This window comes from Phaethon lepturus, unplaced genomic scaffold (genome assembly GCF_000687285.1).
Source record: "Phaethon lepturus isolate BGI_N335 unplaced genomic scaffold, ASM68728v1 scaffold53657, whole genome shotgun sequence".
In the NCBI taxonomy this organism is placed as follows: Eukaryota; Metazoa; Chordata; class Aves; order Phaethontiformes; family Phaethontidae; genus Phaethon; species Phaethon lepturus.
Window position 1 is genome coordinate 1 of NW_010550796.1, and position 14,511 is coordinate 14,511.

General features: G+C 44.7%; 1 protein-coding gene across 1 annotated transcript; it reads right to left on the minus strand.

Annotated features, from left to right (window-relative positions):
• Positions 1-8,593: 8,593 nt before the first annotated feature.
• Positions 8,594-13,828, minus strand: LOC104615860 (SET-binding protein-like; the record flags this gene model as incomplete). Its single annotated transcript, XM_010290643.1, has 2 exons — positions 13,700-13,828; positions 8,594-12,059 (listed from the first exon to the last, which is right to left on the minus strand). Coding segments are annotated over exons 1-2 (3,595 nt in total), but the record flags the coding sequence as incomplete, so codon positions are not given.
• Positions 13,829-14,511: the final 683 nt, after the last annotated feature.

The window sequence follows — 14,511 nt, forward strand, 5'->3', positions numbered from 1 at the left end:
TCCAACCTTTATGATTCTATGATTCTATGATATGGAACCTAATGGCAAAATCTCCATCACCAGACCTGTAAACTGCTGTGCTTTGTGGTACATTGATGATCCACATTCTGTGATGCTGCTGAGCAAACTCTACCTAGATGTCTCCACAACTCTGTTTCTAGTGCTATTTAATGCTGGGTTTGGGTTCGATTCTGTGATGAGATATGCTGATGTCATTCAGAAAAAAACACACTGACAAGTGAATTACTAACAGGTATAATACAAATTGGTTGAGCTCTGTCTTGCAATTGGGATCAACCAGACAAGTTCCTCACAGTTTGCTCCCAGTTTAAGCTGCCCGTGTGTGCTGCATAAGGCACCAGCAATGCTTTTGCTGCTGCTCCAGCATCACTCTGACGTCAGCACTTTGATTTGATTTTCTGTCACTGTTCTCGCAGATTAAATTTTAACCAGTGACCCACGGCTTGATAGCTCATTAGCAAGTCCCTCTGAGCCATCTAGTCCTGCCCTTGCTTGACAGTTAACCCTGCATTGCACATGCTCCCCAAGCCTCCTGAAATCAGCTCCGCCTCATGCAAAAGGTAGGTCAGACTCAGTGCTGCTGCAAAAGCCTATGGGGATCCACGCCCAGCTGCATGTTTTCAATGACAAATCACTAATGATTCCTATTAGGAGTCCTTGGGTCTTTTCAAGTCTTTGAGGTTGTGTCAAAACTCCTCCATGGACAGTCAAAGCTTTCCTTTCCCACCCCTCCCCTTAGCCCTTGATCTACAGGGGAATTATTCTGACTTCCTTCTTGGTGAAATCTTAAAACAGGGTGTTCTTACTCCTTTTGTTGTTCAGCATCATTATTGCAATCAGGCATACTAAAGCAGCTGGGATAATGGTCTTTCAGCCTTCTTTTGCTGTGATACATGAATATAAAACTCTTGGTAGGCAGTGGGAAAGGAGAAGCTGCCTCAGATCATGCTCTGGAGGTCACAGACCCCAGCTCTCACTTTTGCAGTAGAGTAGGATGGGACGCAGGTTGCCCTGAGTGCATTACGATCCCACTCACTGGCAGGTATCTTGAGCTCAGCTTTTCCTATGCCCAGCTTTGAGTCACAGTGATGGCAAGTTAATAGCAAAGATACGGCCATTGTTTCATTTTACTTCCTCCGTGCACCTGAGCAAATCTCTTGCTTTGTACCTAGATTATCAACACCTTACAGAAAAAATTAAATTGTGTATACTCCAGAGCTATAGCACACACTTCTCCTAACTCTTCCTAAATTGCCACTTAACCAGGTATCCTGACTACACACTGGAACTTAACCCACCCTCTTCCTCCAAGCTAAGAAAGTCTCTATAAATGTTGAACCGAGGCTGTTTTTGGCACCCAGCAGGTAGAGCACAGCCACAGGGACCTCGCTGAAGCCCAGGACAGGACTTCCCAGCCCCACACCTTTTTTTTTGCCTCAACAGAAACTTCACTCCAGAAGTCAACCTCACCGATTTCAATGGGGAGATGCTTGATTTACACCAGGCTGAGACAAGAGTCCGGCCCTGATTCTTTATTGCCTTTTAAAGCCAAGAGCCCAGCAGAAGCCAATTGTGTCTGACGCGAAGCTGCTGCACACCCAACGTGGAATCTGCACAACTCCATAAACCAGCAGTGGTCTAAATAAAAACTTCAAACAAGACATTCTGGCATTGGCCAGAAAGAGCGAAGATAAATAGCTGGGAGCCGCCAAGTTGCGAAGGAAGAACCGCTTGACTGTTGGACAGAGAGCAAAGTAAGAGGCAGAAATTAGGCAGGGTGCTGGGAGGCTTGTAACAATCCCAAAAAGCAAAGGGGTCACAGCATTTAATTTGATTAATTCATTGCTGGTCCAAAAGACTTTGTACTGAGCCTCAGGCAGCGCAATAAACATACAATCATTAAGAGAGGAAATAAAAGATTGGTTGGGTGGTAAATACTCCAACTCCCTCTCCCACTCCAGCTTCCCTCTTGTTTCTTCTCTCCTTGGTCAGTGCAAACATTGGAAACAACACAGTAAGCAAGTGGTAGCATTAAAACAACAACAACAACAAAACTCACTGTATTTCAAATGCCTTGGTCAAAAACACTTTCAAGGAAAGTTTTGACTTGCTTTCCCCATCATTCTTGTTTTCCCTCAACAGCCTCTAGGAAATGCCATGGGCAGAATGGAGCAACAGTCATGCGAGCGTGGCCTCCTCTCCCCAGGACTGGCAGAAGACTTTGTAGAAAACAATAAGAAGGACATTTATCCTAAGGGGGCCAGATAATGCTTTTGGAGGTCATTTCAGTAGTTTTGGTTGTACTCTTAAGCATCCAGGGGCCCAAAGAGCTGTTTTGATGAATGTCATTGTATTTACAAATAACAGTATTTTGTAAAGCTCTGATGCTAACTTTAATGGGCCAGATGGTACAAACACTCACCCCGCAACTGTACAGTGCCTGTCCCTCACCGCAGGACACGGGGGAGGGCGCAACCCCCCCCAACACCGGGGCTGGAAAGCTTTTACAGCTGCTTGAAGCTGTGTAGAAGCCTGGGGTGTCTGAGGAAACCACAGCAGAGGCAGAGCTGGGGAACGGGCGGGTGACTAATATTCCATACAACCTCGGCGAGTGAAGTTCATGTCTGGTTCTTCTCCCATCTGCTTCAAGCACTGCCACTGCTCCCACACTGCACTCGCTGGGCATCGCTGTGTATCACACCTCACCGTGGCTCTGTACAGCAGGAAACTGCTTTTATCCCCTTTTCCCAGACAGACACTGAGGTTTATTGCAATTTAGACACTTTTCTGCAGTCACAGGAAAAAACTATGATACGGAAGATGGGTCTCCAAACCCTGGACCACGCATCAGCCTGCCTCTGCATCTGTGCTCACGCTGCCGTATGACACCGAAGTATCGTTAGGTCAAGTGCCCCTACTGAAGAAGGTTACTTATACGTGTGTGTGAATTGGTATCTAATGAACTTTGTTCATCACCTGACTGTCACTTCTCCTCCCTTGTTCCAGTATGTAAAGGTATGTCCGCGAGTATATATGCAAGACCCAGCCAGTATAGACACTCATATGTCTCTAAGCTGTTCAGATGGGAAAATGTTCATTAAATATAGTGTTGGATCATTGTTTCCCCTGTTACTGAAATAATGTGTTCACTGCAGAATAATGAACCGACTCTGTCATTCTGGAGCTATAAAAAAAAAGAATTATTCATGGAAAATATTACGATACAAAAATCAGCAAAATTTGATTAATAAGGCAGTTGGCTAATCCTGTTTGCCTGTGTCTTCCATGTACATTCAGAAGAACAAATATGCTTACCCACTACCGAAATACAGATCCTTTCTTGGTGTAAAACTGTGGCTGATTAAGGCTTCATGATAATAGTCCAGAACTGCATATGCTGTTTCTTAAAAAAACCCCAAACAACACCTCCCTCAAACCAAAACAAAACTCATGGTGGCTTTGCCAACATTTCACCATGTTTGTTTTTGTTCATAGCAAGTCCTGTTTCAAATCACACTAATGCATTTGACTTCTGAGAGAGGACGAACCAGAGATTTATTCAGTGCTGCGTGGCAACGGACAATTCCAGCAGGAAACTGAGCCGTGGAGGGGAGTTTTGTCAGGGAAGAAATCTCAGCTGGATAAATGACACTCCTCAGCAGAGCATGGTCACTTATATGTGTGTTTGTACTGACATCAGATGAATGCTGTTCATTCGTTTGATTGTCACCTCTCCTCCCTTCCTCCAGTATTCCTCCTACTCTCCCTTTGGAAGATTTAATCACCCAATGTAAGGCTTTTTAACAGGAACAAAGGGCACTTTTAAGATAGAGATGTTAGAAAATAACTTTAAATAAATACCACATACAGTCGTGAATTTAATAAGCACGGTTTATATATACATATATATATATACAGCCCCTCTTCTCCCCCTCGAGTCATAGGGCCAAACACTACTCATGGTGTGATGCCTGTCCTCCATCTAAAGCTGATGCTAAGTCCTTCAGAGCTAAACCAGCACCATACAGACTAGCTGAGGAGGAAAGGTCAAATCAGGAGAAATTCAGCTTGTAGCACTGCTGGACGTTGAGGGGGGAAGGCGTTGCGGGGCTTGTAGGTAAGTTAAGCATTAATTTGTAAAGAATGTTTGTCATGCTAGCTGTCCCGCATTTGGAGAGTGATGATTACTACCTTCCTAATAACTGCATATGATTAACTTTATATTCCTGTAAATTCACTGTGCGTGGTGTCTGTGCTATATCTGACGAAACCCGTGTACTTATTAGCTGATCTTTGAGCCATGATGCCCAATATGCAAGCAAGGCAATCTATGCTTGTATAATCACTGTTTGAAAAAAGAGAGGCAGAAATACTGTGAGCATAAAGTAGCGTAGACCTCGATTAGTCTCACTACAAAGAGCAAAAATCCACTCCTGCATATAGTGACTTTTGACCTCTGCTTCACTCCCAGCTACATCCTGGCCTGCAATGATTGTAACTAGGACATATTCAGACAGGCTGTATACCAAAATTGCCATCTTATCTATGCACCTTAAAATGTTAAATGTGCTTTTCCTCATTTGCCCACCTAAGGAAATAAGGAAGAGGTAACCACTCCTGCTTTTTTCCAGGGTACAAGCTACGGCATCGAGGCTGCTCACCAGCAATGCAAGCCTCTTCTTCAGCATCATGTATGAAAGCGAAGCAGGCAGCCACATGACAAGGAGATGTGGAGTTTGCTGTGAGGACCTCTTTAGAACACAGTTTTAAAGCTCTCCATCTCTGCAGCCCAGCTGTAGCACCGATCTGTGGCCTCTCCCTGGGTCCTTCACCTTGGGCTTTAGTAACCACCGGAGAGCAGATGAAAGAATCCGCCATCCAGCTGTGTGCAGTGCCTCAGGTCACAGAGTGCCAGAGGGGCCCCAACCGCGTGTTGCAGATGCACGAGGTGTACGTCTGGCCGTGCAGAGAGGAAGGAGGGAGCCAACTGCACGAATGCTTAGCGCACACAGCTTTAAAGTTCAGTTAGGATGTGCCCTGCATGACTGTGGCCAGGCAGGATCTGAAACACCTTCTGCTGTGTCCTTGCCTACAGGCAAGACTGATGCCACCGGACTAGTCTTCTGCCAAACAGGCAAGCTGGGTTTAGCTAGTTTTCATTAATCAGTTTTTCTAAGTGCAGGAGGGTTAGGCGAGCACAAGGAATCTCATAAAAATAGCAATTTCAGGAAACTACAGTAGGAAGCGACAGGTCACGGGGAACAAACGAGAAGGAAGGTGGGAAGAGTTATTAATTAGTGTTTATGGAAAGGATCTCCAGAACTATGGTGGAGAAACAAGGCAGTGCACTGAGAGAATTGCCATATGCATTAACAGTTCACATTTAACCCCAAGAGGTGCCAAGAGACATAAAATGCGCCAAAGCTCCCAAAGGTCCCCACTAATGAATGGCCACTGATAGTCCAAGCTGGTGCAGTACAGGGAATGGATGTTTGCTGTGGCCAACCAAGGTAGCTGGTGGCACTCCCTCAATGGGACGCTTCACAGCTGGTACGGATCTCTTGTGCCAGGACTGACACCAGCTCCTCCAGAAAGTAAGAGGGACAACACTTCCCCTGACATCCTAATCTTTCTAGCCTGTAAAATCATGCATAGGCTTTGAGGTTATACAGCAGGACTGTTTTCTGCCATAAGCACGACCACTACACAGCACCAGGGAACACTGAACTTCTCAGAAATGGCGAAGTGCTGTTACAACACAGATAATAATAACAAAAATAACAACAATACAATGGCACCTGCACCAGCACAGTACACTGAAACAAACTGCAATGCCTGGATGCCGAAGAGCACTAAATGGTTCTCTCATCACTCTTATCACAGCTATCTCTACCAAGTGTGGGTGGTTTTTGCTCCATATTTCATCTCCCGCAACATACAATGAAGTTGCAAATGGTATTACTGAGCATGCCAAAATGCCCGTGCAGTAAAGATAACACTGAAATCGTGATATTAATCTATTTAGAGCTTTCATCTGAATATTCAGGATGTCTCCTCTTATCTCTGTTATATATTATTTTTATATTGTGAAAGATGACAAATACTGAATGGCAAGAGCAATCAGGCTATGGAAATTGCCTCCTGGGACATTGCTATATGTTCTCATACGGCTTTTTTTTTTTCTTTTACCTTTTATTTTTATGATTAGTCAATCACTTTTTAGCCACTTCAGGGAAATGTGAGGTGAATTAGGAGAAAAAAGGTCAAGGTTATCATGGAAAAGTTTAATCCCTCCTCAGTGGGAACCAGTTATGGCTAGACTCAAGTGTGGACCTCTGTTGGGAATCCCAGTGAAGGTCAAAGGCAGAGAGGAAAAAAAGCTGCACTGAGATCTTAGACAGTCATAAGCAGACAGATGTTCCTAGGCTTTAATGAGCAGTCTTGGCTCCAAGCCTTTCTTGGCAGAGCTGTTTAGTTTTAGTATTTTTCCTTGTAGTGCAAGGTATGGCTCTGGTTAGCTGGCTCTGCTTAGCTAAGTGCTGATGATTTTTCCATCTAAATAATAGCTTGACAATGAAGAAACCAGTTCATAATCTGTGACTTGATGGATTAGGTCATGGGGAATGATGTGCAGTTGTAATCATGAAAAGTAAAAATAAATAAAAATAATAATTTTAGTTTAAATGAGAAACAGCAAGTCTGGTGGAGTTCCTACGGCAAGTTCTACCACTCCATCTTACATTTTTATCTCCATGGACAATAAACTAAAGGAAAATAACATGAAATAGACTTTTTCTTTACCAATTCTATTTCCAAGTCAGCCTGGTGGGGATCATGCCCCTGCTTTGGAAACTCATTTGGGTTCATCAGTGCTGAGAATTTTCTCTTGACAATTTGCTACACATAAGTGAAATATATTAAACTGGAAAGTATAGTAGAGGTTTAGCAAACATAGTCTGTTCAGAAAGCAAAAAGGCTACAAATCCAATGTAATCAAACTGTGAAATCAGTAACTTCCACTAAAAAAATGAGAAATAGCCTTGTTAAAAATTTTGAAGAGTTTTAATCCTTGTCTGCTATGACACAACTTCCTTAATTCAGTAGCCACTGCAGCACTTGGTGGAGAATAATTTTGGTCTTTGTCAGGCATGTAGCAGCCCTGATATAGCCAGTGACTGAATTCAGTCTCTTTTCCAATATTTCTGGGTGTCTCATTTCTGGGTGTCGCAATTGGTCTGATATAATATGATATTATGAACGGGAATGTTTTCATGGGATAAGCTCTCATTTTAGACTGCTCTTCATTGCTACAGTCCAGATCTTGGTCTCAGTGAAGGAAATGGAAATGTCTAGGTGGCTTAAGCTTGAGGAGTCTTTGGATCTCAATCAGTTACAAGTCAATAAAAAACTTAAGAGCCTCACATTGGCAGGTCATACAAATTCTTTGCTCTCTCTGTGTTCTCAGCTTATTCTTTTTTCATTTTGGATGCTATGAATTACGTTTCTTTGAAGCTCTTTTTTAGCACTTCAGAATCTCATCCACCACTGGTTGGTTCAGTAAAGCCCATCCTCTTCCAGAACCAAGTGTGAAATCTGCTTTGTGATAAATATCTGATGGTGCAGGAGCTCTGGGCTTGCTCCCAAGTTAATTCATTTATATTGCAGCAAAACACCTGCCTCTGTGTCATCATGAAAGCAGCTCCCTATTGTAAAGTACAATTCAGTCTCTCAGACAAGATTCAGATTCCTTTTTTTTCTCCCTCTGCAGGAGAGGAACAGATGTCCTTAGCAGCCGAAAGGAGCTTCCTCCCTCCTCATCTACCCAGCTTATATTTCCAAGTCATGAGTCCTAAAACTCTTCAGAGTCAATTGGCCAGGGTTTATTGTTTCCATGACACCAGTCCCTTCCCACAGCCACTCAATGCTCAGGATAATTACTTTACATGACACCTGCTGACTGGAAGTGACAGATTTACGCTAGGATTGTACCCAGGGTCTCCATATATTCAGCCCAGCTATCACTGTGATGGGTCCCTCTGGATCAGCAGTACACCACACCAGTCATGGGACACTGACCCAGCTCCACAACTTCCCACGCATCTGGTCCATCCCATCAACGAATGGCTTTTGTACGCGTTGTGGGCCAGAGCAGAGACTCTCTGCTCAGTACAGTGGCTGTTCTCCCAAAGATTGGGCAATGACTACCACACCATGACATTAGACACCAATAAGAGGGATGCCTACTTTGCCAACAAGTATTAAAATTGCTGCTGTTGCAGAATGCAACGGATTTTTGGAGGAAGTGCAACAAGCTAGGAGAGATAGGCAAAGGCAGGACAAATATTCATAAAAGTGCTGTGTAACAACTTGAAGACTTTTAAAGGTTTTGGTTTAATGCGTGGCCAACTTGCTTGTCAATCTCCCCAAAGTCTGGATGCAGAATGGGAGTCAATTGCAAAAAGCCAGAGAAGTTATTGACTCATAAACATATTTGCTATAAATATCAAACCCCTCTTTGTTTAGCATTAAAACTTAAATGCGGTAAGGTAAAACAGAATAAAGCAGAGCTTACCTGAAGAGGCTGAAGAATCATAAGTACTTCTGTCCTTCCTATTTGTCCTGAAGGGCTGAATGTCCTTTTCCCTGTAAGTTCCAAACCCTTCAAAGCTTCTTCTTTTATTCCCACTTGCATCGTTGTCCCGCTTCTCACTTGAGGAATTCATTTCACCAAACATGTCCAGGGACTCTGACCTTCCATTACTCTCAGTATTACCAGAGTATCTCTTTGTGCAAGAGTCAATGGGATCACTGCTTGAGTCACTTTTATCTTTACTCTGTGTCCACTGCTGGGCATCAGAAAGTGATAACGTAGACAGCGTATCCACTTCAAAGTTACTCTTTGAGCCTTTGTGTCCGGTTTCACAATGCTGGTGCTTCTGCTTCTCCTTATGCTTGCTTTTCTCGTTGAGCAAGGACAGGTCTTTATCTGAGCCGCTTAGTCTTTCATTGATCGCATGGCTGGAGAAGCCAGTGGACTTGCTAGCAAAGAGACCACTCAGATCTTCATGTGTCCCCAATATCCGCTCATCCTTATGCTTGTGCTTGTGTTTGTGTTTCCTTTTGTGAAGTCGGCCACTTGAAAGGCTTGTTCCTCCAACCTTTGGAGGAGCCAAAGAGGACTGCATGTCTCCAAGGCCCATTCCTACAGGTGTTTGTAGGTGCACTCCGTGTTTTGCTTTATGCTTGGCAGTGGTGGACATCTTCATATGAGAGCTTGCATGGAATTGGGGTGGGGGCACGGTAGGTCTCATAAATGGGGAAGCCGCTCCGAGCGTGTGAGACAGGTACAAAGGAGCTGGATACTGACCATAGTAACCAAGATTCATCATAGGCATTGATGTGTAAGGCATTCCATAGGGTGCATAGTAACTCCCACTGGGAATAGGGTAACCGAACCCTTGTAAAAAAGGCACCTTTGTCATGGTGTCATTGGTTTTGGCAGGTCTACCACGCTTCTTCTTAGACTTCATGTCAGAGGTCCTGCGAAGATAGAGCAATGGGTCGTACTGGATATATGGCACAGGGTAGTAGTGATCAAAATTAATCCTGAAGATGCTGGGATATGGATTTTCATGATAAAATGTATAACTTCTATGGGAAATCCTGAACACTTGAAACTTATTGATGAGTTCCTCAAGGTCTGCCAGAAACTGGAGGTCATCTCTGTTCTGCAGGCTTTTCCTTTTCCTCTTGTGCTTTGGCTTTTTCATACTCTCATGAGAGAGAAAGTTATCCACAATGAGATGTTTCTGCCGGTGACCATGCCTGTTCTTTGTGCTGGTGTCAGATGGGATAGCCTCTGGGTTGTCCAGGGTGCAGAAATCAAAGGAGTATCTCCGGCGGGATTCTGAGCTTTTCTCGGCTTGGTCTGAAGTGCTGTTATTGTCTGTACCTATCCCACTGTCGCTGGGTATGGTTTCCTCGCTGTGAGACTCGCTTACTGGCGACAGCGTGACTTCTTTCAGAGAACCTATTTCACAGAGGTGGGAAGGTGAATTAGCCATTAACCTGGGTGGAGACAGCTTCCAAGTTCCACTGTGCATTCCTTTCTGGGTTTTTGTAGGAAGAGCACTGATAGGTTGAAGATTTGGCATAGTTTTTAACTCTGAAAAATTAGTTTCAGTGCTTGCAGGGCTAAGGTTGCCGTTAGTCCCCACTAACTGTGTCGAAAGCGGATGAATAGCTGCTGGTGACGATGCCACAAGTGACTGCAGGTTGGAAGGCACTGCTGGGTTTTCTGGCTGGCTGGAAACAGGCCTCGAGTGCTTGATGGCTGTCTTAGGTTCTTCTGGCTGAGGCTGCAGCTCTGCTCTTGGCTTTCTGCCCCGTTTTTTACCAATGTAGATAGTCCCCCTCTTGCTGACATTGATCTGCTTCCCTAGTCTGGCATCAATGGTGGTTGGCCCAGCACTAGACGGTGGCTGGACTTTCGCTTTCAGAGCTATGCTGCTGGAGCAGGAGGACAAGATCTGATTGAGAATGTTCTTCCTCTTGAGGGTCTTCATTTTATTAATGGTCTTGATGGTCTTCTTATCCAAGACCCCAAGCTTCCCGACCTTTTTGTGAAACTTAAGTTCACTGATGGACTTGTCCTCTCCTGGGACCATCTGGGCCAACTTGGCCAGATTCCGTCTCCTCTTCCTTTTCTTTGTTCCTGGAAATTCACGATTGATTGGACTGACTGGGCTGGTGGAGGTTCCCTCATGAATGGTTTCAACAGTGAGCAAAGGCTGTTTCTTTGGTCGGCCTCTTTTTTTCTTGACAGGTGTGATCACAGTAAGACTGTCTGTATTGGTATACAGAGGGCTGGATGGTGTGATGGGATAGGCTGAAGGAGGCTCCACCATCAGCTTCTCAGATGTTGTCAGGGAGGTCTCCCGAAGAATGGATTTAGGTTTGCTGCAGGTCCATCGCCGCTTAGCTGCAAGTTTGGGGTGTTGAACCTCAGATAATTTGCCAGCTGTGGGAAGATCTGTGGGTAGGAGAGTGGATGTCACAGCTACAGATTTTCTGAGTCTGGTGGCACTGTTGGGGGAAGCTTTGTCAGTGAGCACACCACTGTCAATAGCTACTAAGGGGGGCTCATTTTCAATCACTTTCCCTGGCTTTGTGGCTCGAAGATCTTTTTTACTGCCCTCTGGTTGAGAGCTAGTCCTGTTTGCTACTTCACTGCTCATAGCAAGACCAGAAGGCAGGCTTTTCTCCTGGATAGTTTTCTCTATGGAAGATTTTGTGGATTGCCTTTTTTTCCTTTTGTGGCCAGATGTATCTGTTGTCGGAGACTTTATTGGGATAGTAATTCGTACATGACTGGTGTCACTTTCACAACTGCTAGCAGAAGTGGGATTCTGCTTCGAGGGCGATGTATCCAACACACTGTCCATCGAGTAAGACTCCTTTTTCCCTTCCATGCTGTCATGGGATTTGCTGTCAAATGCTTTCTGAGCACTCTTCACCCATTCGATGTCTGCAGTTTGGATGGTTTGACTTATCAAGTCCTTTTTGCTGGACTTCTTCTTTGTACTCCCGGCGGGCTGGTCGGGGACCTCCAGCTGCACGCCTCCCTCTTGATCACCGAGAGGCAAAAGCCCATTGCACTCGGAGGCGCTGCTCGGCTGGGTGGCCACGCTGATGCTGTTGGGTGATGGGACCGCACTGCAAATGGCAAGCTCTTTACTGCTGGCCGACAGCTGCCCCCACGTGCTGCTGGCGCAGGACTTCTTTGCTTGGGATTTGCTGAAGGAAACTACTGGCTCTGGAGCGGAGACCTTGGTGGCACTAACTGCTTCTCGACTGGGGTCGGTGTTGATGAAGCAACTTTGCGAAGCGGATCCAGTATCGGAGCTCGCTGACCAGTCAAGATGGTGCTGGTTGCAACTTTTCTGCTGGTGCTTTGATTTTAAGGTGTCACCGGTGAAGTCTTGCTGGAGGCCCGGATCATAGTGCAGAGCAGAATGTTTTTGTGGCCTGTCATAAACCTGGAAGGTAGAAGAAAATAAATAGCAAAAAACCCTATTAGTTTATCAGGCCATTCATAACCCCCTGGTTGCAGCTTTTTATTTGTACAGTGAATGACAACTCTTCTTAGCCAGTGTCCTTTTAAGAGTTAGGAGACTTTATACAGTCTTCTTATATTTGAGCCAAATTTGCATTGAAATTCATGTACTGTAAACAAGTTTTGTTTTGTTTTCCCACTCTAAAAACAATGGAAATATTTCTATAAATGCTAAATTGCTAAGGAAACATATTCTATTGATTTTTAATCTAAAACACAAGTAAAATATTTCCTTTCAATGGATGAATGGTGCAACTCAGCCTCCTGGTGAGAATCCCTTTTTCCTAAAAAATAATCCTTCACAGAACTTGATGCTCAACAACAGCAATTAAGCTCATTGTTGTAAACAAGGAAAATGCAAAATTATCTCGGAAGTTGTAACAAACAAGAGGAAAACCCATGGGTCCACTTCCCTATGAAGCAAATATTTACTTGCTTAATTTCCACATAGAAGTCATCCCCACAAACTTAGTGCTTAAAATCACATGCATAGCGTCAAGTGTGTGAGGCACACTTGGCAGGTTCAGGATTTGCATTACTCCCTTTTTAATAATCTGCTGTTTGCAATGTTGGTAAGAGATATTTTCAACACGATTTCTAATCTGACAGCAACTCTTCAAGCTGCAGAGGTTACAGTAAGGGCAAAATTATGCTGAAGACTGTTACGGAGCAAAAGGAAATCTACTTTTTTTTCTTGGTGGGCCTCCCTCAGCTAAAGAAATTATGTTTGGTACAGCTGCAACCTTCTGAAAAGTCTCTTAAAGCAAAAAAAAAAAAAAAGAAAAAAAATTTTACTTTCATTAACTGACCTCTTCTAGCCATTTGTCTTCTCCTGTTACATTTAGGAGCTTTTTTTTTTTAAAGCTCTGGGTCAAACTGTGCAACTGATTCTGTACACCTAGTACCGCAAACAACTGTTCTTAGCAAACCGTAATGACACCATTCCGAATGCCAAGTAAATGATGAGAGACTTAAAATAAATGCGTAACCAAGGGAAGAACAATAGAAAACAACTGCGAAGTGTCTCGTGTTTCTGCAAACACACTGTTACAATTAAGTTTCTATCAGCAGTGTTATGTTAGGTTCCCATTTGGGGTGTTTGGGGCAAGGAGGCTGTCAACGTAAGAGGGTTTTGAGCTGGGAAACGAGGTGTTCCCAGTTCTGAGCAACTTCAGAAGGATTTGGAAGGTGCTAAACACCCCTAAGGCCATGCTGCATTATTTAGTGACCAGTAAACGTACATGTTGGCAAATTGATGTTGAGATATCTTTCACGTGCATATAAAAATGGGCATGTGGCTTTTCTGGAATGGGCAATAATGATGAAGCTGTTCTGGTCCATCATCTGAGGAGTAATCAGGGACTCTTAAACCCTGTGGATAGTTCAGCTGTCGTGCACATGGACCAGCCATGCTCAGGGAAAGCAGAGATTTCCAGGAATTGTGGAGTGAGAAACTGAAAGCATGCAGCTGCGGCGGAGCTGCAGATGTCGCGGGCAAGAGACACCCAGTTTCTTCAGCCTGAGAAAAGAGCCGAAAGCATAAACAGCCCTGGGGGAATGAACCAGTTCCTCCTCTTCCTCCTCCTCCTCCTCACAGTGGCTTCCCGCATGTGAGCCACACAGCACGCAGCGGCCGCGACCCACGTCGCTGAGGCCCTCCTTCAGAAACCGGAGCCCACCCCGCATCCACATCCTTGGTCTGAGGCCAGGGCGGGGTCAGAAGGAACTCAGCAGCACTGGCACTGAAGTGTGGTAGTTTGATTTTATGTAATGTGGTGACAAAGCTCCTGAGCTTCATTTTACTTCAGCTGTTTGGGTCTTCTCTTGCCCCCAGGCCAACAGGCCTGGTGTGCTGTCAGCTGGGCATGAGGAGGTGTGTGGGAGGTGGCCATCCCCTGCTGAGGTTCCAGCATGGCTGGAGGTGGGTGCCCTCCACCCAAGCCTCACATGAAACATCATCGTCCTGAGGAACCATGATTTGGGACTTGGAAAAACCCTGGAATGATGGGCTGAGGCCTCTCTTGGCCCCCAGGACCCACACCGAGACAGGGCCGGGCTCCTTCTGCACAGATCCTGGCCTTATGGCTGAAATCAAAGCAACTCCTTAAACCCACTTTAGTTCCAAAATGCTGAATTGTGAAACTAAGTAAGTAAGTGACCTGAGCCATATTACTTGGAAGGAAAAAAAATAAAAAAAGGAAGAGTGAAAACAGCAGTGAGTGAAAACATCACATACTGGCAACACCCTGGTCCCTTCAAGCCCACCGCACACACAGAGTTGTCTGGTTTAAAAGGAGCAATAATCTCTGGTCTGTATTTTAAGGCAGTTAATAAGGGCTCAGGACTGAGAGGCCAGCTATATATCAGCGATGAAT